General features: G+C 42.4%; 1 protein-coding gene across 1 annotated transcript in view; it reads left to right on the top strand.

Moving 5' to 3' along the window:
- Nucleotides 1–5,190: 5,190 nt before the first annotated feature.
- The window catches only part of LOC144943005 (alkaline phosphatase-like), a 71,704-nt gene continuing 52,348 nt past the window's right edge, over nt 5,191–24,546 (top strand). The window contains exons 1-3 of the mRNA XM_078870127.1: nt 5,191–5,312; nt 14,122–14,370; nt 15,708–15,937. Of these exons, the coding sequence (XP_078726253.1) occupies nt 5,210–5,312; nt 14,122–14,370; nt 15,708–15,937 (582 nt within the window). The 5' untranslated portion in view covers nt 5,191–5,209. The remainder of the gene's footprint in view (nt 5,313–14,121; nt 14,371–15,707; nt 15,938–24,546) is intronic.

The following is a 24,546-nucleotide window of genomic DNA, read 5'->3' as shown; positions in this document are numbered from 1 at the left end:
GGTGGTGGCTGCGGGTTGCTGAGGAGATGGAGTCTGCCTCAATGGCCCGCAATAACAAATCGCTCTTTATTTCCATCAAAAAAGTAACCTGCAGCACCACACCTATTACCATAATTAGGGGAAAGAATGGTGATCCAATCGGCCACCCCCAGGAACAGGTTTGCAGATTTGCTGAGCATTTCTGTGAGGTCTTGGGGGAGGGGACATCCCTCAGCCTGGATAACAACGTGGGACAAAGTGGGGATGACCTTGCCGAGGCTGTGGTGCCTCAAATATTGGAAGAAGTCACCCCCTGTGAATGGCTGGCTGAGGTGCCATATGTTGAGGAAGTATTGAAGGCGATCCAGTGTCTGTGACCAGGAAAGGCAACGGGCAGAGGTGATCTCCAAGTGAAATGCTGAGGAAGAGTGGCGTTTGTGCACAGACTGTCCTACATGACATCATAACAACAGTCTGGACCAATGGACGGGTTCAGCAGGACTGAAAGGATGCCCTGGTGGTCCCCCTCTTTAAGAAGGGGGACCACACAGACTGTCCTGGCAAGGATTATTCAACATCGCCTTGCTAGGCACGCTGAGGAGAGGCTTGCGGAGCCCCAATGAGGTTTCAGGAAAGGGCGGTCCTGCACAGATGCCATATTTTCTGTCCGTCTGCTACAGCAGAGGTATAGGGAATTCCAACAAGACCTACATCTCGCTTTATTGACCTGGTCAAGGCCTATGATACCATCAGTAGGCCTGGGCTCTGGATAGTTCTTCCTGCTTTCGGATCACGATCATTAAGGACCGTCATGATGGTGAGCGGGCCCGGGTATAACTACGTGGGCGGGAGTCAGAGCCATTCCCTGTACACATTGGGGTGCGACAGGGATGTCCTCTGGGTCCCACATTATTTAACATCTATTTTGACCACGTCGTTCGTGAAGCCTTCAATAGCTATACCGGGGGAATTTCCATTTGGTACAGATATAATGGGAGGCTGATCAATGCCCGGGTGCGATCAAGGGATGGCTCCCTATTGCACAACCATGTTATATATGCCGATGATCTGGTTATTGCTGCTCACGAAGAGGAGTTGGAGGTGCTGAACCTGGAGCTTACAACTAAGAGGTGTGGCCTTACCATCAGCCCCACCAAAACTAAGCACCTGCCTGGGTATTTTGTAACATCGTACACTCCACTCCCACAACTCCCAATTGGTGATAGGACAGTTGTGGAGAGAGTGGAGAGGTTCCCATACCTGGGCAATGTGCTCATGACCAGCTCCAGTTTAACAGCAGAGGTCTCACTCAGAATCAGTCGAGTTTTCATTGGTTGCGTAATGCTGTGTGGAAGCTACTTGGTCTGTCGCTCCGCACGAAGCTTTAGGTCTTCTCGGCCACGGTCATTCCTCTCCCTTCTCTACGCTTGCAAAACGTGGACCCCCCTAATGGAACATCTTCACCGGTTAGAAACATTTAGGCTGGCCTGCCTACGATCCATCCTGGGTTCAACCAGGCTGGATTGTGTGAGGAGCTCACAAATCCCTGAAAGATCTGGGCAAAGTCCAATCGGTGAGCTCCTCCGGCAGGCAAGGTTGCGTTGGCTGGGCCATGTAGCCCGCATGCCCAGCCACCGCATGCCTAAACAGCTTTTGTTCGGCCGGATCGAGAGGGCGAAACGGGCATGGCACGGGCTAGAGAAGAGATTGAGTGATGTGGTACAGGAGGATGTGGAGCTGAGTGGACTTGCCGATGACTGGTACCAGCGGTGTCAAGATCGGCCTCTGTGGAGGAGGCTCTTGAAGGACGCTACTGGGCAGTTGGAGGCAGCCACCCTCCAACAACAACGGAGGGTGGAGGAGCGACGCTCACAACAACGAGCGGAGCGCCGCGTTGCGAAAGCACAAGTTGGCACAGTACGGGGCAAAGGTGTTGCATCAGCCAGTCGTCTCAGTCGACCTGTGGCATCTGGGTCTGCCCCGTGACCTCCTGCCAGCGGGCGTTCGGCACTTCACGTGGCCTCAAGGTGCACATAGCCTGGCACAACCGTCGTGGTGATGTTACCGCCACTTAGTGGCCAATGGCAGTTGTTGTTGTGTGTAAGGCGATGTGTGTGTGTGTCTTTTTCGCCCGGGCAACGCCAGATACAGTAGAACCTTTGGTCACGACCATAATTCGTTCCATAACTTTGGTCGCAACCCGATTTGATCGTGACTCGTACCTAATTTCCCCATTGGATTGTATGTAAATACGATTAATCCGTTCCAGACTCCTACGAACTGTATATAAATATTATTTTTAAGCACAAAAATAGTTAATTATGCCATATAATTCACAGTGTAATAGTAAACTAAATGTAAAAACATTGAATAACACTGAGAAAACCTTGAACAACAGAGAAAACTAACATTGTCGCATCAAGGTTTAGAATCGTTCAACAAGATGATTGTTTCGTCTGCTACATCAGTCGGTCGATTCTGAGAGAGAGAGAGAGAGAATATTCGTATGAGCAATTAATGTTTCTATTGAAAGTAAGTTACCAGTAATATTTGGGTACAGTATTGTTTTTGGAAGCATTCACCGTAATATCGTATGAACGTTTACTTCACCGCATCATCGTATGAATGTGGCGAGAAGAGATTAACGGGGTTTTATGTTAGCGATTTACGTACTCAGCGCTTTCGCTCTCTAAATTACGGCTTGAATGAGGGGGGAGGGGTATGACTACACTCACAAAATGAATATCTTACTAGGAATTTAATATAACAAAGTTATATATATAATATAGTAAACTAAATGTAATATATATAACTGTTACGCTTTGTGTTGTTTGTTGTAAACAAACAACAGGAAATTTGTCGCTTACAAAAAAAAATGGCGTTGAAGGGGAAATCGGCGGCGGCCGTGTTTGATCGTCACCCGAGTTTGTGTTCGTGACCAGATTAAAAAATGTCGTGAATTTTTTGGTCGTAACCCGATTTGGTCGTGGTCAGAAGCGTTCGTGACCAGAGGTTCTACTGTACTTTTAAAATAAGAAAAGGGGGTGGCAGGGGGAAGTGGAGCTGGGGGGAGGGGTGACCCCTGGTTCCTGGCTCAGATCTTGGAGCTGTGGTTGTGGCTCGATGATGCCTGAGCACACGGGAACTCAGGTCTCACATCTTTGTGGGCTGTGCATAATGCACGGGCATGAGTAGTACTAATCACATACCTGCATTTCCCATAAATATGCTAAATGACTCTTGATATGCATATTCTTTTGTCAAGGCGCTCTTTTCCCCCCTTCCAACCCAGCTTATATATATGCTCCAAGCACGTGTGCTGTTTCATTCAGACGCTGTCGCCTCGACAGACCTGGTTTTCACCTGAGGACGGCTGCTTGCGTTGTGGCCGAAACGTCGTGAGAATTGTTTTATTATGTTTTACTATTTTATTACTTCCCTTCTACGTGACTTTACCGAAAGAACCAAGAAGATGAATCCCTGCAGTCACGAAAGCTTTAAATCGAAATGTAATTATCTCATGGTTATATCACGTTATAATTATCTGCAACAGTCCTATAACTATAGTTTATAGTCAAGCATAACGCTGATGAAGGTGAAGTAGCGAATTATAGTTACAGCAATTATAAAGAAGAATAGCAAGAGGTTAATCAATTTCCTGCATTCATTCCCTCAGTCTGGCAAACCATGCAAATATCTCTATTCCAGCCATGTAGTCATGCAGCTTAACAGACCCTGGGAATGACCCAGCTGTCTGCACGAGCTAAAATTTGGCATTCAACTCTCACTATTCATGTCCCTTACATTTTGTGACAGGCTTAATTTCCGTCGTCAGCCGTCAGTTTTCTTGCTGAAAACTCAGCTTTTGTGCATTTGCTGAGCTTTCTTTGAATTGCCATTTTGATACCTGGCCATTACCCGGGAGAGTCATATAAAGAGCCACACTCCCGTGTGGAATTGTAGAACGTTGTGCTGTGTCAGTTGTTGCCTGTCACAGTCATTTTTCAAAGTTCAATGCAGAACACCTGATGTCGCATACCATATGCGATGTACAGATGCTTGGCGTTACCGCTTTGGAACAACTCGCAACTCCAACACAATACCATCTGCATTTCTGAAAGTAACCTTTTATAGAGGCTGTTGCTGAATTTTCCATATGCTGTATTAACGACAGCGATGTTTGCAGAAAAATGGGCAATCACAACACTGTGGACCCCTGCCCTTTCTACTAAACCACTCACGGACTGCTCAATAGCCCTAGTGGTCACCATTGCTAGCCACTGTGACACTTTCATGGATTCAGTGGCTTTACCCTTGTAAAAGCCCAGAAAGGTATAGCTTTCCCAATATATGTCTTCTGTTGTAAACTGGGCTTAGAGATCATGTGATGAGAAATAATAATAGGTTATACCCTTTCTGGAAATGCAACGGTGATGTTCAAACACCAAATAGATACCTTTGTCAAGGAATCAAGTCTGCATTAACCACACGTATTTGTGGCGAAAATGCAAACAAAACATGATCTGATAATATTCTATGGTTCTTTCGGTAAAGTCACGTAGATAAAAAAAATAACAATAAAATTACGAAAATAAAGTGAAGATTCATATTCTTTGGGTCTTTCGGTAAAGTCATGTAGATAGTTTCAAAGAAAATAACAAAATACTATGATGTTTCGATCGCAACACAAGCGTTCGTCACCAGGAAGAAAATAGATGACGATTGCTTGTGTTGTGATCGAAACGTTGTGATATTTGTATTATTTTTTTTATATATTTCACTTTATTTTTATTAATTTTTATTATTTTATTGTTCCATCGACGTGACTTTACCGAAAGACCCAAATAATATCCTGTTTAAAATAAATGTTCTCTGTCGCAGAAAAACAAACAAATATTCGTGATTTCATGAATGTAATGTAAATAACTTTTTTCATTATATTAAATGTACCCCCCATAAATACGCTTCAAAGCATGTTTACCAGTGAATTTTGAGATTTTGTTAATCCAGAGAACATTTCAACAATAACAAAGTTGCTTTTGAAGGAAAATAGAAACAATCTACGAATATTGCATAATGGACCATGTGACACGATGGAATGCTTCACCCGGTGAACTTTCACTGTGACGTTTGAACTGTGAATGGTGCTGTTTGTTTCGAGTGGGTCAGCGTTTGAGCGGAAAAACAATCCTTCACAGCATCTTTTGCGGGAGAATAGGAGTGCTGAAAAATGAATTTAATGCGCTTCTTCACTCTGTTAACTTCTGCTCTTTCCCCGATGGGAAACAACTCTTCATTTGAAGTCGACCCAGACACCCTTGAAGATATCGATGGTGGGTGAACATTTTAATTAAACGCTACATTCATATCGGTTGACGCTTTGGCTTTGGTAAACAATCACATGGTTAAAAATGTTTAATACCGTGCAGTTACAAACACAACTTCGTCGAACTTGTCAGAGGTCTTTATTAACATCTGCGTTGTGTGTGTGACATAGGCGGTGCTGTTTGTGGTGCATGAGATCTGCCATCTCGGATGTTTTGTGTCGAATCGAAGCTTCAATGAGGGCATATCAAATTGCTGTTTGTCATTCCCTGTATCCACAAGAGTCTTGAAGGTGATTATAAAATGTGTCATTGGAGAAAGCAGGCATTTTTAAGTGCTAGCATGCTATTGCAAACACTGTACTTGTTTATATACGATCTGGGCTTTAAAGCAAGTGGCCACCAAGCAGCCTTTGACCGTAATGGCCTTGAGAAGGAGAAAATCGATATCAGTGCTGATGTTTCTGCTTTTCTAACAGCTGAATAAGCCTTTTCTAGCATTCTTCAATAGAAACCCCTGCAAGGATGACAGCTTGTATACATTCGTCCATTTATTGTTATTAAAACCCAAAATTGCCTCTTGACACTTTGGCAATAATTTGCACACATATAATCACTCTTATTGTACCACTTTGATGTCCATGTGGAAGGGTGCCTTATCAATAAGGTGGAGGAACATAATTTTCATAAAGCCTTGTTGTGTGCCTCTCACCTTTCTCATCCAAAGATAAGGAGGGGCAAAGGAGGGGCAGACAACCGATTGAAATCCCACGTTCTCTAGGTTATTTTGGACATAGGCCACTGGGTGTCTCAATTTGCCTCCATCTCTCTTAATCTCCATTCGTAATACTCTGTTCTATAAATTGTGTTAAATTGTGTTAAATAGCCAAAAGCCACCCTGCATAGATTGTTTGAATTAAACGTGCACAATATGTACATTTACTCATTGAATTATATTAATAATGTTTTTTTTTTACTGGTATCACTGTGTACAATGTATATAAATTGTGCTACACCAGTTGAATAATGGCATGAGTCAAAGCCTCCATTGTGTCTAAATAACAAATTAACACAACCCACCATTTGAAACACCTATCTCTGAGTGGTACACCAACCCGATTTCGAATTTGGTGGATTAGAGGCATGAGCCACTGCAACGTCAGGGTGAAGAGGTGTCATCACATCGCATCATCACGACCTTCCATCTGCTAGATCCCACAGCTGGTGCAGAAGTGATAACAAATCTATTAGAATATCCACCAATAGCCGGGTGGCGGTGGAACATGCTTGTAATCCAGCACTCTGGCGTCGAGGGCTGGTGGATCACAAACATGTTGTGAAACTCCCTTCCCGTGGAAATGGAGGTGCCATACCCTGGATTGCCTCGACAAGGCGATACATAAAATGTGGACTCCACCTGTCCCTTCTGGGAAACTTCTGGGTGCTGCAGTTTTCTTCAACGTGTAAATGCTCATTTATTGACCAATAACACCTTAATATCTAGAGGACTGCAGAGCTTGCAGGAGATTTGCGACCAGCTCACCGCATTGTTGGCTTTCCCACTTGTCTGTGGTCCCTTGCACCTCTGAGTCATTATCTTTGTTTGACATTGAGGGAATACTGTGCAGAGCATGATAAGTTGAAATCATTATAACCTGGCTTTTGGTCTTACCCTCTGTTTTTGAATGCCTGGATGTGATGCCACTGTCTCCCACACTAGCATGCTCTGTTCAACACGTAACCACCAAATGCAACTTAATGTTTTGTTATTTCTCTCCATAGCAGTTAATTTAGAACAGTGGTGGCGCTAGGCATACCTGAGCTAATCAAAAGTGCAAGGCCCCCAATTGCTCAAGGGGCCTCAGATTTATAAAAAAAATTATTAGGCATGCCCCAAATATCAGCTCATTATCATGATATTTAAAATGATTGAAATTGCTATTAATTAGTACATTGGCTCCATTATTTAAGCAACTGTGATGCAAACTAAGTGATGAAATTTGTCCCGCAAATAATGTGTGTGATCATATAATTCGCTCAGAAAATTATTTCTGGTTAGGGCCCTCAGTGGGCTAGACCACCACTGCTGGTGTGGAGCATTGCTCTCTCTCTCTCAGCTGCAGACAGATGGCCTTTCCGCAGATTTATGTGACTGCTACTTAAAAATCTGTGCAAATGCATCCCTTTCCCTAACTTTGTATGCTTTTATATGTTTCATCAAATGGACCTCCTTTGCCAGTACCAAATTATGATAATAGGTTTTTCACCTTTTATCTGGCAACAAAGCAGGTGTTATGATGTTAAAACACCAAACTGAAACCTTTTACAAGGAATCATGTCTACATTAACCACAATGCTTGTGGTCAGAATGCGATCGAAATGTCATGATTTTTAGTGTTTTTCTATCTACGTGACTTTACCGAAAGACCCAAAGAGTATGAATTCCTGCAGTCATGACAGCTTTAAGTCAAAATTTTAACACCTGTTTTGTTGCCAGATAAAAGGGGAAAAGCCTATTATATTTTATATGTTCTTAAGTGCATTCCTTTCTTATGATAACTGCCCGGCGTCCCAGCATGCCTGCTGTCCAATGCAATGGTACAGCTACTTTCCTAATCGGCATGAGAGGGAGTAGTGTAGATGGGAGACAACATTGATCCTCCGCTATGCCTTCACACCAGGTGCATGGATTACAGGTAGTTGCTTCCATTGTGTTCAGAGTTATGTTCTTCACCACATGCGGTGCATAGAAATTGAATATTTTCTGCAGCAGATTTCCCTCATCTGTTCTAAATACTGCCATGTGGGGCGAACTATACTTTATGCCCAAATAAAATCTCAGTTGTAAAAGTGAACTGGATGTACTCTTTGGTGGGATTTAGATCCGAGGTGTATTGAGTCGTATATTTCACTAACATTAACTACAATGGCTAAAATTGAATGATAACATCTCAAAGTAACACTCTCTGAAACTTTAACTTATTTGTTATCACATTTTGGAAGACACATTTTTACTTCTACCCACTCGTTGTGCTATGCATTGTGTCAAATGTATTGTTATCAAAGCACTGTGTTATTCACAATAGTTTCACACGTTCAAAAATACCTTCACGATTAAACCAGGCGGCATGTGTTTGGTTTAGCATGTTTTCTGAAATGTTTCGGTCAAATTAAAGACTTTACCTCAGCTGACATAGGAACGTGTAATTCTACCACTGGCTGAGGCTGCTAAGATGAGCTCTGCCCCTCCCCCAGTAGTTACTTGAGAAGGGGAGCAACTTTGAATTTGTTTTGTTGCTTTAATAAAAAAACAAAAGAATATCGAGCTTGTAAAAGTTTCCAGCAACCTCACTTTTCTATTTAGCACAAGTGGGGCAACGGTGGCATGCAATACGTTTTATTTGCCAATTAGGTAGGACCATATGTGCCCGTGTGCGCCCGTGTGCCTGGATTTGTCACCCCATTGTAAGCTCGGGAAATTACGTTCCAGCAAAGATTAATGGGAACAAACATTGCATTGAAAGTTTAATTAAGATAGAGTTAGGTTTGCTGACTTTTGAAGATGTGTTATACTGATTATTAATACGTTTAATTGATCGTATTAGATTAAAATAGTACATATATATAGGGACAGACAATCTCGATGAAGTTGTACAAGGGCACTGGACATATGTACAGAATTCACTTTAGACATCAAAATGTGCCTTATAAGCTACATGTTGTATTCTTCCTGCCATTGTATGATGTGGTTACAGTGCTTCATTCACAGTTGTAAGATTATGAGTTAAAATCCCAGTCAAGATTCAGTCGAGCCCATTTTCCCTCTGGGGTTAATACACTCCCATCTACGTGGAAAGTCAACAGTGGTTAATTCATGAAATGACCGGCCCCTGCCATATGAATACGTAATCTCCACTACTGGCTGAGAGCCACCAATAGTATGTAGTACTGCACTACAATCAATTGTGTAGAGACACATTTAGAATTTGACTTGAATGGACACGCGTGTTTTCACTAATTGTCATTTATTGACGATTGCAGTCGCCACTGCCGGGACTGTGTGCTTTGGGAATGGGAACATTGTGGGGACATTATATTCTCAAGTCCCCTGTACTCTGATGGTTTGTTTAACCACTGATATCAACTAAGCCAATGCCCCTGTACTATGACCTGGGGCTAGGTTACAGTTGTGTTTTTTTAGTGGTGCTGTACCCTACACATGGATTCAGCCACAGGCAAAATATATCAATTACAATTAAAAAATAACTGGCTCATTAATGGATTATTTGACACAAATTCCGTTGGTCAACGTGAAGCAAAGATATATAACAGGATGCAATATTTCAGTGTATCTGTTTGGCAGCGTCTGTACTGTATATTGATGAAGCTGTATATGAAGGAGATTCTCATATATGTCCGTGGGCTCTTGCGGTGGCGAGATGTTAATTGTCTTGCCTGATATGCAGGTCGTGGGTTCGATCCCAACCCTGTGATGCCTGTATATTTGGAGTTTGCATGTTGTCCCCATGGTCGTGTGCATTTTTCTCCGGGTCTTCCGGTTTTTCCCTCCACATTTAGAAACATGCGTGTTAAAGTATTTGGCTGCTATAAATTTCCACATGATAAACCACTTCGTTGAGCTATCATTTGTGGCCAGGTCGCTTCTGAAAAAGAGCTACATAGCTCAGTGGGCCTTACCTCGTAAAATAAAAAAACAGTTTAGTTTAAACGTGAAACATTCTCAATAAGGAAAACTCAATTCAACTCATGTGGATTGGGAGTAAGAATAACAAGTATCTATCACTCCACATTAACATTAAATCATATTTATTCCATCAATGTATGTGCATTTTGGACCAATGTTTTCAGCAGTATTTTTTAACCAGGTAAATTCTGTACCAGTTTCTACTTTTAGAGTCTCATCAACAGAATTATTCAGGGCTGTTAAACCTAAAGTTTCTGGGCTGCCTAATAAGACATCGTGTACATTATTTACTCCCATGGTGGAAGCAAGTCCTTCTTTAGAGTCACTACTGTTGACTTCTTATAAAGTATTACTACGTTTGTATGGAAAATTATATTGACTGGGTTAATGTAGATTTTAATGTATGACCTTACAATTGAGTCAGGGAGATACTTTAACTACAGAGATGCCCGACTGAATAGAAACAGTTTGAACCAAGACTGCTTGTGGGTAATGGAGGACTCTTCATTATTATCAAGTCACGCGACACAATTACTCTGACAATATATACTAGCGCTATAGTCCCAAGCACTGCTTTCGCATGGAGTGTTTGACAAGTCTATATTTACTGAACCATTGCCCTGCTCTCTTGTGGTGTAAGCATGTTTACAAAGTGCTGTTCATTAACTCATAAATGTCCTTGTGCAAACAGGACAGCAACAAGATTTTAATTTGAGTCCATCATATGTTGTTGCCCATCTGCAACGGATAACTTTGCATGATTAATAATGTCTTGAGTTGCAGAGCCGTTTGATTTCCCATGGGGAAATTTTGTGTTAATAGTTAACCAATCATGTGAAATGCTGCTACGAAACTTATGTAAATCATACAGGCCATTGTTACGTAAATTATAACCGTGTTCCTGTCGGCTGCATGAGTATTTTGGGGCTGCTGAGGCCAAGTAAATTACAACTTTTGGAATTTGACCACACCTCGGTTAATATCAGCATGCCAATATGATTATTCTAAACATAAAAAAATGAATGTTGTACTTAGCAGAATTTCAGATCATACAAATTAGATTGTCAGAAAGCAAATATTGTTCGCTTAGTGGGGCCTCAGTCACCAGAGTATTAATGTGTGGTGGGAAATTACATAGCAACACTATTTCTCGACTCACTCCAATTGGTCTCTATTAACCATCACTATGTGCTGTCCCTTTATGCACTGTCATGGGTGATTCGCCACATGCGTATAATGTTAAATATTTTTAAATGCACGTTAATCCTGAGTTCAAAATCAAATGAGGGACACGACCTCGAGCTGAAGATAGCTTATCGCTTTGCGTATTATGGAGGTGCGTTGAGAGTAGCTGTGCATATTCAGTAGAACGGTCAATATGCCAAGCACTGATGAAATCTCCACTGCAACAGCTGACAAAGCATCAGTACCGTGTATAGGGGTCAGTGTTCCAAGGAACATTCTGGTCATTGTGCTGGGCACTGGTGGTCTATATTGATCACGTTCGACTGAACCATAAATAATGCATATCTAATTTCAATATGCTTTTCCCTGGATATTGAATTTATTAAGAGGTATAACCTCAGGCAATTTGTTACATTTTTGTATCGTGCATTTTTAAAGGTAATGTGAGCATGATGTATCGTGGAATGTGCACTCGTGTACACATTTAAATGTTTCACCACACACGCATTTCACAATGAATAAATAATTACTAAATAGTCCCCCCTATTTAAATGTCCCAGTGACAGCCCTGAGCCAGGGGCGGTCATTCTCTATTCCCATGGTCAGAAGAGTAACAAAAATGATTATCTTCTCATATGGAAAGACACTTTATTATACTTTTTTTTTAAATCATGCACTTGCATGGATTATGTAGTACTTTTCATAATGTGTTTGTCTTCTCAATTATGTAATTAACACTATGGAAGCTCATTTGTAGTTGTCAGGGCAACATTAATTTGCATATCCACGAATAATTTTCTTTTCTTTGGTTTGTTTCCACATTTTTGGAAACCTTTTGATCAATTTTAGGCAGTTTTCAATCGAGTGAGCCCCTCATATGAGGACAACTTTATACTACATCTTGGTACACTATTTGATCATCTTTATCAGAGTTATGCCCCCCTGTTATGGGAAGGACAGGCAGGCTTACAGATGGATGGACAGAACCACTGCGCACTTTCACCCTTAGTTGGAAAGCCCTACAAAACATACATCTATAAAAAACACGACCTATTTAAACCATCCCCCAACATTACCAATACTGACTCAATGGATAACTAATAATGTATAACCCTGATGGGAATGGTGTGGTGGATCAGTGAGGCAATGGTTAGCACACTGCAGTATGAAACTCGTAGCCTGAGTTCGATAGCTGGTCACGGCTCATATCAGTGGAGTAACATCTAAACTGGTCCTAGCCCCTCCTTCACCAACCTGCACTGACCAGCATGGCCAAGCATGGTCAAACAAGTGCCGTGGCCAGGCACGGGGAGGACTTTTCCTGGCAGTGGATTGACAAAGGCACAGGAAAACATAGCGATCCCGTTTTGTAAATGGTGAAAGAATTACTTTTTATTTAAATGGTGCCGTCTGTTACGAGCCTTGATTATGAGCACGTCACCATTGTGCATTGGTTGCACAGCATATGAGTACTAGAGACAGGAGAGTTCAAATCCTTCCCCCACACATAGCGCGTGTCTCAATGTAAGGTGTAATGTTCCTTTATGTGTTTCATTGGCTTATAAAAGTTTTCAAAAAACGATGTGAAGATAATAATGTGCACCACAGTATTCCGTGAAAATGGAACACTCACGGTGACATATTTCACACCTGTGTAGCTTCGCTTGCCATTTTGAAGTGACGCACGTATGATACATCTCATCCAAAGTGTTTGCTTTTGTGGTAATCTGTCACTGGGGTCTTGATTGCAGAATGTCATTCACGAAACACTCGCTCAACTGCACACGCAAAAATGCAAGATCCCCCCCATTTAGCCTGATAGACCATAGGTACAATTGCTGTCGGTGAGCAATACATGTACACAGTTCTTATATTGCATTGAAACACACATGATAAGTAATGTTACCCATGTGCTAAGTACCAAAACAACATTGTGGGGCTGCACATTTTGATTGGCAACTGAGATGCGGGCCACCCTGACTCATGGATTTTCCACCACTCCTTCAGGGCCACCAATGGAGACAAAGTAAAGCAGCTCTGCAATTGCTTGCTTATGCCACTGCTTGCAGAAGGGTCTCTACTATATGTGGCGTACATTCTTATATTTTCTCGTCAAGGAGCATAAATCATCACGCAAACTCAGGTCATCCTCGCAGCGGCTTTTGCCCAACCTTTGAACAATAATGATCACTGCATCACACGCTTTCAGATGTGCTTCTGCAGCTGTCTGGAACGCTCTTCCTTCAAATTTAGGAAGCCACTGGAGCTATGCACTTTTTTGTGTTTTTATTGCGATAAAACAGGCGCCCGGCACAATATGCCGATTTACATTGGAGGAGAACAGAAACCCCGCGAAGGAGCAATGCACTTTTAAATCTAGATTGAAAATCTATTTCTTTATAACTGTTTTTTGTGTTTAGTTTGTTATCCTTCCCCCGCACCTTCGATTAGCATGGTTGGCTACATACGGTGCAAAATAAGTTCAACATACATATACATACATATGAAGCTCTAGAATGTATCTGGTGTACTCTTGCATGTTGACCAGACATGTTGGAAGATGTGGGTGTACCCACACCTTACCCCACCATACACGACCTACAAATTGACGAACTTTTGAACCCATTTATATTGCTGGGTGAACAGAGGTGGTGGGAGGTGGCAGTAGGATTTAAGAAGCTTCCACCATTGTTTCAACTGCTACACCAAACGTTTTTATTTAACCAAAGACCTCTGGATGGAAAATACATTTCGCTAACCATTACCCCATGGCAGTTCACTAATGAAGACTATCACCACCCAAAAGCTTGTTTGAAAACACACTTTGACTTGGTTCAATGGAGAACATAACCACGGCAATCTTGTTTCAGCAGGTCGGGCACTTTAATGCACCCAAGCACCCTCTATGTCCTTTCCACCCCTACACAGATGCCTTCCCTCTGTCCAGAGGTCGTGACAGCAGCCGGGCCATGGCCATCGAAGCATCAGGTGAGATCCTGGGGGAGGAGCTCTCTGCCGGTGCGGTGAGCGCGTGCACCCTGGATCCAGACGCGGTGCGCACAGGCTGCGGGGGCAGCCCCAACCTTACGCAGGCTGAGTGCCACACGAGTGGATGCTGCTGGGAGCCCCAGGGTGACCTGGAGCCGGCGTGCTACCAGAGGCACGGCCTCCCATCGGGTACGATCAATGCACAATCTATTACCCACATAAATGGTTTAAATGTAGCACTTCATTATATTATAGTTCTGGAATAGTCTAACCACAATCTAGGCTCATTTTTAACTCTGAAAGTTCCTAGGAAGGTTCAGTATCCAATTTGTAAGAAAGACCTGGGTATAATACATTTTACTTTCTATTTTACCAGTTAAGGCCCACTGAGCTATATGGCTCTTTTTCAGAAGCAACCTGACTACACATAATAACTCAACGAAGTGGCTTATCACGTGAAAATGTAGAACAGACAAATACTCTTAAAGCATGTTTCTAAATGTGGAGGTAAAAATCGGAGGACCCGGAGAAAAATCCATGCAAACTCCAAATATGCAGGCATCAGGGTCGGAATCAAACCCATGACCTGTATACCAGACAAGGAAGTTAATATCTCGCCACCGTGGCGCCCATGACCATTGGTGGTTTGTGGGAGTGGAGGAAGGAGTGCTGTGGATGCAATTGGAAATCTTTATAATGAGCAGGTAATAATAATTGTTTTTTTTCTTTTACATTATTATTTTTCGAGCGGGGCCCTGCCTCACCGGCCTCTGGTCACCACAGCTCTGTAAAGTCAATGACATTTTGACACTCTATTCAGGCGACTATATTTAATTCTGACAATCAATTGCTTTATTGATTGCAAGCTTGTTATGCGCCACAATATCAAGTGGATATTTCCACAACGTAAACAGTGAACGCCTCGGTGCCTGTTGATATCGTGCTTGTTAATAGTTTGTGAAAATGTTGACCATTTACTGACTGCAAAAGATAAATCGATAGTCGTTCGATTCCAGGCCGTGCACAATACCAGTGGAAATTGGTATCTGAACTTTTTTCAAGTATTCCATTGGGTGGGCTGGTATGGTGTGACCAACGTTGGCACTGGTGAGGTAATGAGGGTCAGTTGTGGTCTAGCAAACACCATCATATTGCGTCAAAGAGTGTAAAGTCATGATGACGATGATTTCCCGCTCAACTGAGCATTGAGGAGGCGCTCTTGTCCTCTTTACAGGGGTTGGCTACGATTAGTGCGGCTGGCCACATGCGGCGCGATATGTACATTCGTATAGCTGTTCGCCAGCGGTGGAAACTCCTTAATTGGAGTAACCGGTAGCAACATTCGTCCCCTGCTTACAGACAATTTCCCACTTGCGGTCAAGTGCCGTATTTATCTTGTTACATACAGGGACAAATTACCATAAGTGGGTCCTCTCGGCAACAACAAAAAACTTTGCGCCTTCAAAACATTTAATTCTCTAACAGGTGCAATGTACATGCGAGTGACATTGTTATTATAATTACAGTGGTGGAGGATGCAGCGTACTGGCAGCAAATCGGCATCACAGCCTTAAACCAAGCCCTCCTGACCCAACCGATTGTGAGGACAGCAAAGAATATCATCCTGTTCATAGGGGACGGCATGAGCCTTTCCACAGTCAGCGCAGCCCGCATCCTCAAGGGTCAGATGGCTGGACACACGGGAGAGGAATCCCACCTCTCCTTTGAAGACTTCCCACACACCGCACTGCTGAAGGTAAGAAAAGTGACAAGTTAAATTCGTGCATGTGGAATGCGTAATTTGAGAGATGAATCCCTTTACAACAGAAGGATATGGCAGGCTGACAATCCATGAGTTTCAAACAAACAAATTTACTTTGTTTTACATTTTCAAGCAAACGCAGTGACTTTAGCAGGACTTTGATATTTTTCAACTTCATAATGCCCTAAAACCTGGCCCTGAACAGCTAAAAAGTTATGTTATTATCTGGCCCAAACTTGTCTCGCCACCTATCCACACTGTGGCTCCGGACTCACACCTGATTGAGCAGCTTGTCAACTTTAAATATCGAGGCATTATACAGGGCTTGAAAATGCCTTCTTTCAAGACCCACATTGACCACATGGCCAACAATAAAAAAAAAGTTTTATTATTTTACAGAAGCAAACACCGTATTCCACATCGACTCCATCTTTATATAGTTAAATCCACCATCTCGCCCATATTTTATTACTGTGACAACGCCTAGCTTTTTAATCTCCCTTAAAACGTCTCACTCCATTTTACTAATCCACTCTGCGTTTTGCCCTTTTGTCACCTCCTACGGAACTCATCATTGAAACCTGTAAATGTACTCAAATCTGTCCCCCTGGATATCTAGAGAGACCATCATCACTTTGCTGTCTTCATCCTAAAGGTATTCTTAAACAAATCCCGCTAATTACCTGAAGGACCACTTAGTTCCTCTAACTCCCTCCCGTCGCCTCAGAAGTGCCTCCTTATTAATACTAAATATCCTATTTGACAAATCTTTGGTAAAAGATATGTCCACGTTGCTGCTCATCTACATATTGGTTCTCTCCCTCACACCACCGCTTTACTTCCCTATTAAACCAAAACATAGAGGGTACTTGCACCTGTACCTAACTTTTTATGGCACCTCTTGCATTCAAAATACATTTGGAATGATTTTGTATTTGCATGTGTTTCACTTATGACAGTTAGGTACCTCATCTGTTAGTGGTGCAATATTCCTTTAGGACCCTCTACTCGTTTACTGCAATATTGATCCTTTGCCTTTGTTGCCGCTGTGCTCACGCAACACGGATCTCCCATGTACAATAGCCGGACACCTGGTCTCAACTGGATCATCCGTACAATAAATAAAATAAACTAGACTTAAACTTCAAACACTGAATAAACCCGGAAAAGAGGGGGATTAGGGGAAGTAGGCTCGGTTAGCCCCTGGTCACTTGCTGGGATTGTTTATTTTGCCCCACTGGACCGTTTCCACCATCCTGGGAGTTGAAAGTCTCCCCCTCCTTGCATAGACAATCCCCTCTGAGGGCAAACCCATCCCTAAAAAATTAACCCGTAAAAACAAAGTTTTTCACTATAAATCCTTTATATGCGTGGCGGCTAGAGTAATCTCGTCCTCTGGCTTGAGATGGCTGCCACCTATGGGTCAGATGATTGCCTGCCACCATTAAGCAATTGGTAATTAAATATAATATATTTTTTCTAAAAAGTGTAAAATTTTGGGAAAAAAAAATTCACGAAAATAAATTGTCACGCACAACGAGTCTGTGTGCAAAATGTCAGCTCGATTGGATCACGGAAAGTGGGTTAAAAAACGACCGAATGATTTGCACGGTCGTAAGCGTGCAAGCAAGCAAGTGAACTTAATATAAAGGATTTAAAAATAGAGGGCACGGGAATGAATTGGCCTGCATGGAAAGCAACCGGTATGGAAAAGACAGAGGGACATGCTTACCAAGAAGGGAAAGTGGGCTCTTTTTTTTCAAGCAGATACTGGCATGACATGATATCCCGCAGTCGCACTTCTACAAGTATCTACACGTTAGGGACGCCGTTGCCAAAGCCCCAAACAAGAACTTTGCCCACATCACTCAGCCCGTTATGGACTGGCTGGTAGAGGGAAAATGAGAAGTACACATTGGCGGACGCGTATCATCTTCCCGACATATTAGACAAAAAAATCAAGAAAGTGTGGGAAAAGTTTCTAGGACAAGACATCCCTTGCAACTCAGTTTATAGACTCCAGGGTATTGCAAGTTAGGGATGACATCCTTCACAGATGGAATTCTTTCACAGATGGAACTGAGTTGCAGCTGTGGTGATTGTTACATTGGGGAAACGAAACATCATGTCTCTGATCGTGTCCGCGAGCACAAGTCACATCTGAAACACGGCAAAATTGAGTCTTCTGCCGTTTCCGATCATTGCTACAACGCTGTGGGCTCTCATGATATTGTTTTTTCTGAGACCAAGGTGCTCTGCAAACTCTCTGGCTACCATGAAAGGTTTGTACACGAAGCCATCCAGATTTACAAACACAGAAATAACTTCAACCGTGATGATGGGTACAAACTGAGTAATCATTGGAAAGATGTTATTAACTATGCAAAAAATATTTAACTACACATATTTGTACCATCTTATTTGCCAGGTACTATTCTACTTTACCGAGTGATGACATCCCCAGCGTTTAAGAGTACTGCTTTTTTGTATTTGGATTCTCAACCCACACCGGTTTAGGTCGAGGTACACCGATTATTCTCTTGCACATTGACGACGTTGGCCAATTACTCTTGTAGCCCCGCCCACCATCCCCACGTTCCATTCCCTGGTTACCACATTCAAACCTAAGAGTAAGGAAAATAAACCTGGATACCTTGGCATAGATCCCTGTACGTCTTGGAAGCGACGGAGCACCTTAGCTACAAGCTGAAGGGAAAATAACGAGAATAGGAGGACACGATATGCCCCCCCCCCCCATTCCTTGGGAACCCCGCATAATAAGCAATACCAGAACGACAGGAGGAAAGAATGAGTGGTGAGTGGGAAGTGGAGGACCGGGCCATATACACTATGCTACGACTATGACATTATAAGTGATTGTTGTTCCCACGAAGGAAAAAAGGCAGAACCGGGCACTGTGCTTGTTATTTTTCTTGTTTTATTTGCTCTATTTGGTTATGTATCCCCCCTCCCACCCCCATCCGCACCCCTCTCCTCTAATCTTCCTCTCCTGATCTTCGACCCTACTGTTTGTAGGGAAGAGAACCCGGTGAACTTTAAACCTGGCCCCAATTAGGGGAGAATCGCCCAGAGGGCCCGGCTTCCATTCACATGTTCACTGCGCCAGGAGTTTGTTGACCCTCTGTTGTGTTCGTGTTGCGGGTTCAGTAAATAATAAATTAATCAAATACATTTCCCTTTGAGCGTGTTAGGCCTGTTTGTCGAAACTCTATGCGAGTACAACATAGAAAGATTGAGTGGAATGAATATGTTAGCCAGCTGGATTTTAGTGGACTGGTTCAGCAGGATGGCGTGTACAGCAGCTTTGCTCTCATCCTTGTCAGTCCATCACACACGAAGTGCACAATTTCTTAAGCATTGGAAAAGTGATCAATATCTATGATGCCATTCGTCACGCTGAGAATATCACCTATTACAAAGGCCGAAAAGAATGTGCTCACACCTTATATTACACAGTGGTCATCACATGGGTAGCTGGATAAAGGTTAGTGGCAAGTGTATTTGCCACTCAGAAAATGTGTATGATGATGACAGTTCCATGCCTGGGGCTGCAAATAATTTCTGTACAGATTTACTAACACATCCTAACCTCCGTAAAATAGATATTAAAGACCTTTTGACATCATTTGCACGACTAGGCCATGTGTGCCAGTGTCAGGACCCAATATCCCAAATGTGAAATGGCACTGCTCCAATTTGTTAAATAGTAACAGTGCTGTAGTAATGACGACCACTGTATTCCTATGGCTACAGTGTCCTTGCAAAATAAACAATTGACCTCCAAGTTAAATACGTAAGATATATCAAGTGATATCCAGTCGTACCAGCTGATGATAATAATACTATTCAGACTGTTGCTCATACCCTATTATGAGCTCAATACGTGTTTTTATGAGTGTACAGATATTTATTTCCCTCCCCTGTCCCCTTATTCCCCTCTGCAAACCTTTACTCAAAACTCATCAAACAATTATTGGCAGGGCACAAGAGAATGTTTCTAAATAGGAATTATTTTTACCTTTGTGTATTTGCCAATGTATTTGCATAGTTTTAGCACTTGTCCACCCTGCCGCTACATTGGTAATGAACCAAGTAACAAAGATGCATTTTCATTGGATGTATTTATGTACGTGATTTTGCACTGTTCTTGATTCAATATATAATTAAAATAGGCTGGAACATTGCTATATCAATAATATAAATTTGTAGCATGGAAGAATGCAGTTCCTGAATTTGCTCATTGGGTGAAACGTTCATCAATGCAAAATGCCAAACAGAATGAGAAACAACTTTAAAACACAGTTGTAGAAGCGAACATGGTTGTGTCTGTGCTTCCAAAGAACAATTTCCTTTTGGGCAGTTTTTAAGTGGTGATTTTATATTTAAAAAAAATGCTTTGATATTAGTAAATACAAATAACGCATGTACCTTTTGTTAATTCATGTCATTTTAGATTGTAATGTTTTATCAACATGATTTTCTATAATGCTGTTTATGAAACAAGTAAGGCTACAATTTATGACCTCTATAAAGAAAATAAATAAGCAACTATAATCGACAACGTGCGGAGAGACACGGGGATATAGAGGGACACACAAGGTGACGCGTGAGAAGAAAGACAAGAGGAGACACGAGTGAGGGAGAGAACCAAGAGGAGAGACATAAAGGAAAGACGTCAAGAGAGACTGACGAGAGAATATTCTATGAGAGACAAGAGCAGAGAAAGAATGAGAAAAGGTAGATTGTGAGAAACAGGAGAGAGAAAGAGACGTGGAGCAACAGACATAGAGAGATAGAACACAAGGCTAGAGAGACATAGTGAGAGCTAGAGTGATAGGGCTAGAGATGCGAGGATAGAAAGGCATGGGGAGAGGAAGAGAGAGAGAGACATGCACGAGATTGGAGACATACATGAGGAGAGAGAAAGACATGGAAGACACATACCTCAAATGACCCCCTTGATTGGGGATTATGACCCAGCGTTTGATTGACACTGGCCTATACCATGAATGATTGACACTTGCCTATACTGTGAATGATTGACACTGGCCTATACTATGAATGATTGACACTGGTCTATACTATTAATGATTGACACTGGCCTCTACTGTGAATGATTGACACTGGCCTATACTATGAATGATTGACACTGGCCTCTACTGTGAATGATTGACACTGGCCTCTACTGTGAATGATTGACACTGGCCTATACTATGAATGATTGACACTGGCCTATACTATGAATGATTGACACTGGCCTCTACTGTGAATGATTGACACTGGCCTCTACTGTGAATGATTGACACTGGCCTCTACTGTGAATGATTGACACTGGCCTATACTGTGAATGATTGACAATGGCCTATACTATGAATGATTGACACTGGCCTCTACTGTGAATGATTGACAATGGCCTATACTATGAATGATTGACACTGGCCTCTACTGTGAATGATTGACACTGGCCTCTACTGTGAATGATTGACACTGGCCTCTACTGTGAATGATTGACACTGGCCTATACTGTGAATGATTGACACTTGCCTATACTGTGAATGATTGACACTGGCCTATACTGTGAATGATTGACACTGGCCTCTACTGTGAATGATTGACACTGGCCTCTACTGTGAATGATTGACACTGGCCTATACTGTGAATGATTGACACTGACCTATACTGTGAATGACTGACATTGGCCTATACTGTGAATGATTGACACTTGCATATACTGTGAATGATTGACACTGATCTATACTGTGAATGATTGACACTGGCCTATACTGTGAATGATTGACACTTGCCTATACTGTGAATGATTGACACTGGCCTATACTGTGAATGATTGACACTGACCTCTACTGTGAATGATTGACACTGACCTATACTGTGAATGATTGACGCTGGCCTATACTGTGAATGATTGACACTGACCTCTACTGTGAATGATTGACACTGGCTTATACTGTGAATGATTGACGCTGGCCTATACTGTGAATGATTGACGCTGGCCTATACTGTGAATGATTGACACTGGCCTCTACTGTAAATGATTGGCACTGACCTATACTGTGAATGATTGACGCTGGCCTATACTGTGAATGATTGACACTGACCTATACTGTGAATGATTGACACTGGCCTATACTGTGAATGATTGACGCTGGCCTATACTGTGAATGATTGACACTGGCCTATACTGTGAATGATTGACGCTGGCCTATACTATGAATGATTGACACTGGCCTATACTGTGAATGACTGACACTGGCCTATATTGTGAATGATTGACACTGGCCTATACTGTGAATGATTGACGCTGGCCTATACTGTGAATGATTGACACTGGCCTATACTGTGAATGATTGACGCTGGCCTATACTGTGAATGATTGACACTGGCCTATACTGTGAATGACTGACATTGGCCTATACTGTGAATGATTGACACTTGCATATACTGTGAATGATTGACACTGATCTATACTGTGAATGATTGACACTGGCCTATACTGTGAATGATTGACACTTGCCTATACTGTGAATGATTGACACTGGCCTATACTGTGAATGATTGACACTGACCTCTACTGTGAATGATTGACACTGACCTATACTGTGAATGATTGACGCTGGCCTATACTGTGAATGATTGACGCTGGCCTATACTATGAATGATTGACACTGGCCTATACTGTGAATGACTGACACTGGCCTATATTGTGAATGATTGACACTGGCCTATACTGTGAATGATTGACGCTGGCCTATACTGTGAATGATTGACACTGGCCTATACTGTGAATGATTGACGCTGGCCTATACTGTGAATGATTGACACTGGCCTATACTGTGAATGACTGACATTGGCCTATACTGTGAATGATTGACACTTGCATATACTGTGAATGATTGACACTGATCTATACTGTGAATGATTGACACTGGCCTATACTGTGAATGATTGACGCTGGCCTATACTGTGAATGATTGACACTGGCCTCTACTGTGAATGATTGACACTGACCTATACTGTGAATGATTGACGCTGGCCTCTACTGTGAATGATTGACACTGACCTATACTGTGAATGATTGACACTGGCCTATACTGTGAATGATTGACGCTGGCCTATACTGTGAATGATTGACACTGGCCTATACTGTGAATGATTGACGCTGGCCTATACTATGAATGATTGACACTGGCCTATACTGTGAATGACTGACACTGACCTATATTGTGAATGATTGACACTGGCCTATACTGTGAATGATTGACACTGGCCTATACTGTGAATGATTGACACTGGCCTATACTGTGAATGATTGACGCTGGCCTATACTGTGAATGATTGACACTGGCCTATACTGTGAATGATTGACGCTGGACTATACTGTGAATGATTGACACTGGCCTATACTGTGAATGACTGACACTGGCCTATACTGTGAATGATTGACACTGGCCTATACTGTGAATGATTGACACTGGCCTATACTGTGAATGATTGACACTGGCCTATACTGTGAATGATTGACGCTGGCCTATACTGTGAATGATTGACACTGGCCTATACTGTGAATGATTGACGCTGGCCTATACTGTGAATGATTGACACTGGCCTATACTGTGAATGATTGACGCTGGCCTATACTGTGAATGATTGACACTGGCCTATACTGTGAATGACTGACACTGGCCTATACTGTGAATGATTGACACTGGCCTATACTGTGAATGATTGACACTGGCCTATACTGTGAATGATTGACACTGGCCTATACTGTGAATGATTGACACTGGCCTATACTGTGAATGATTGACACTGGCCTATACTGTGAATGATTGACGCTGGCCTATACTGTGGATGATTTACACTGGCCTATACTGTGAATGATTGACGCTGGCCTATACTGTGAATGATTGACACTGGCCTATACTGTGAATGACTGACACTGGCCTATACTGTGAATGATTGACACTGGCCAATATTGTGAATGATTGACGCTGGCCTATACTGTCAATGATTGACACTGGCCTATACTGTGAATGATTGACGCTGGCCTATACTGTGAATAATTTATGCTGGCCTATACTGTGAATGATTGACACTGGCATTTACTGTGAATGATTGACACTGACTTATACTGTGAATGATTGACGCTGGCCTAGACTGTGAATGATTGACACTGGCCTATACTGTGAATGATTGACGCTGGCCTATACTGTGAATGATTGACGCTGGCCTATACTGTGAATGATTGACACTGGCCTATACTGTGAATGACTGACACTGGCCTATACTGTGAATGATTGACACTGGCCTATACTGTGAATGATTGACACTGGCCTATACTGTGAATGATTGACACTGGCCTATACTGTGAATGATTGACACTGGCCTATACTGTGAATGATTGACACTGGCCTATACTGTGAATGATTGACGCTGGCCTATACTGTGGATGATTTACACTGGCCTATACTGTGAATGATTGACGCTGGCCTATACTGTGAATGATTGACACTGGCCTATACTGTGAATGACTGACACTGGCCTATACTGTGAATGATTGACAC

The sequence above is a fragment of the Lampetra fluviatilis genome, chromosome 29 (genome assembly GCF_964198595.1).
Source record: "Lampetra fluviatilis chromosome 29, kcLamFluv1.1, whole genome shotgun sequence".
Taxonomy (NCBI): Eukaryota; Metazoa; Chordata; class Hyperoartia; order Petromyzontiformes; family Petromyzontidae; genus Lampetra; species Lampetra fluviatilis.
This window is presented reverse-complemented; position numbering and strand designations above follow the sequence as displayed.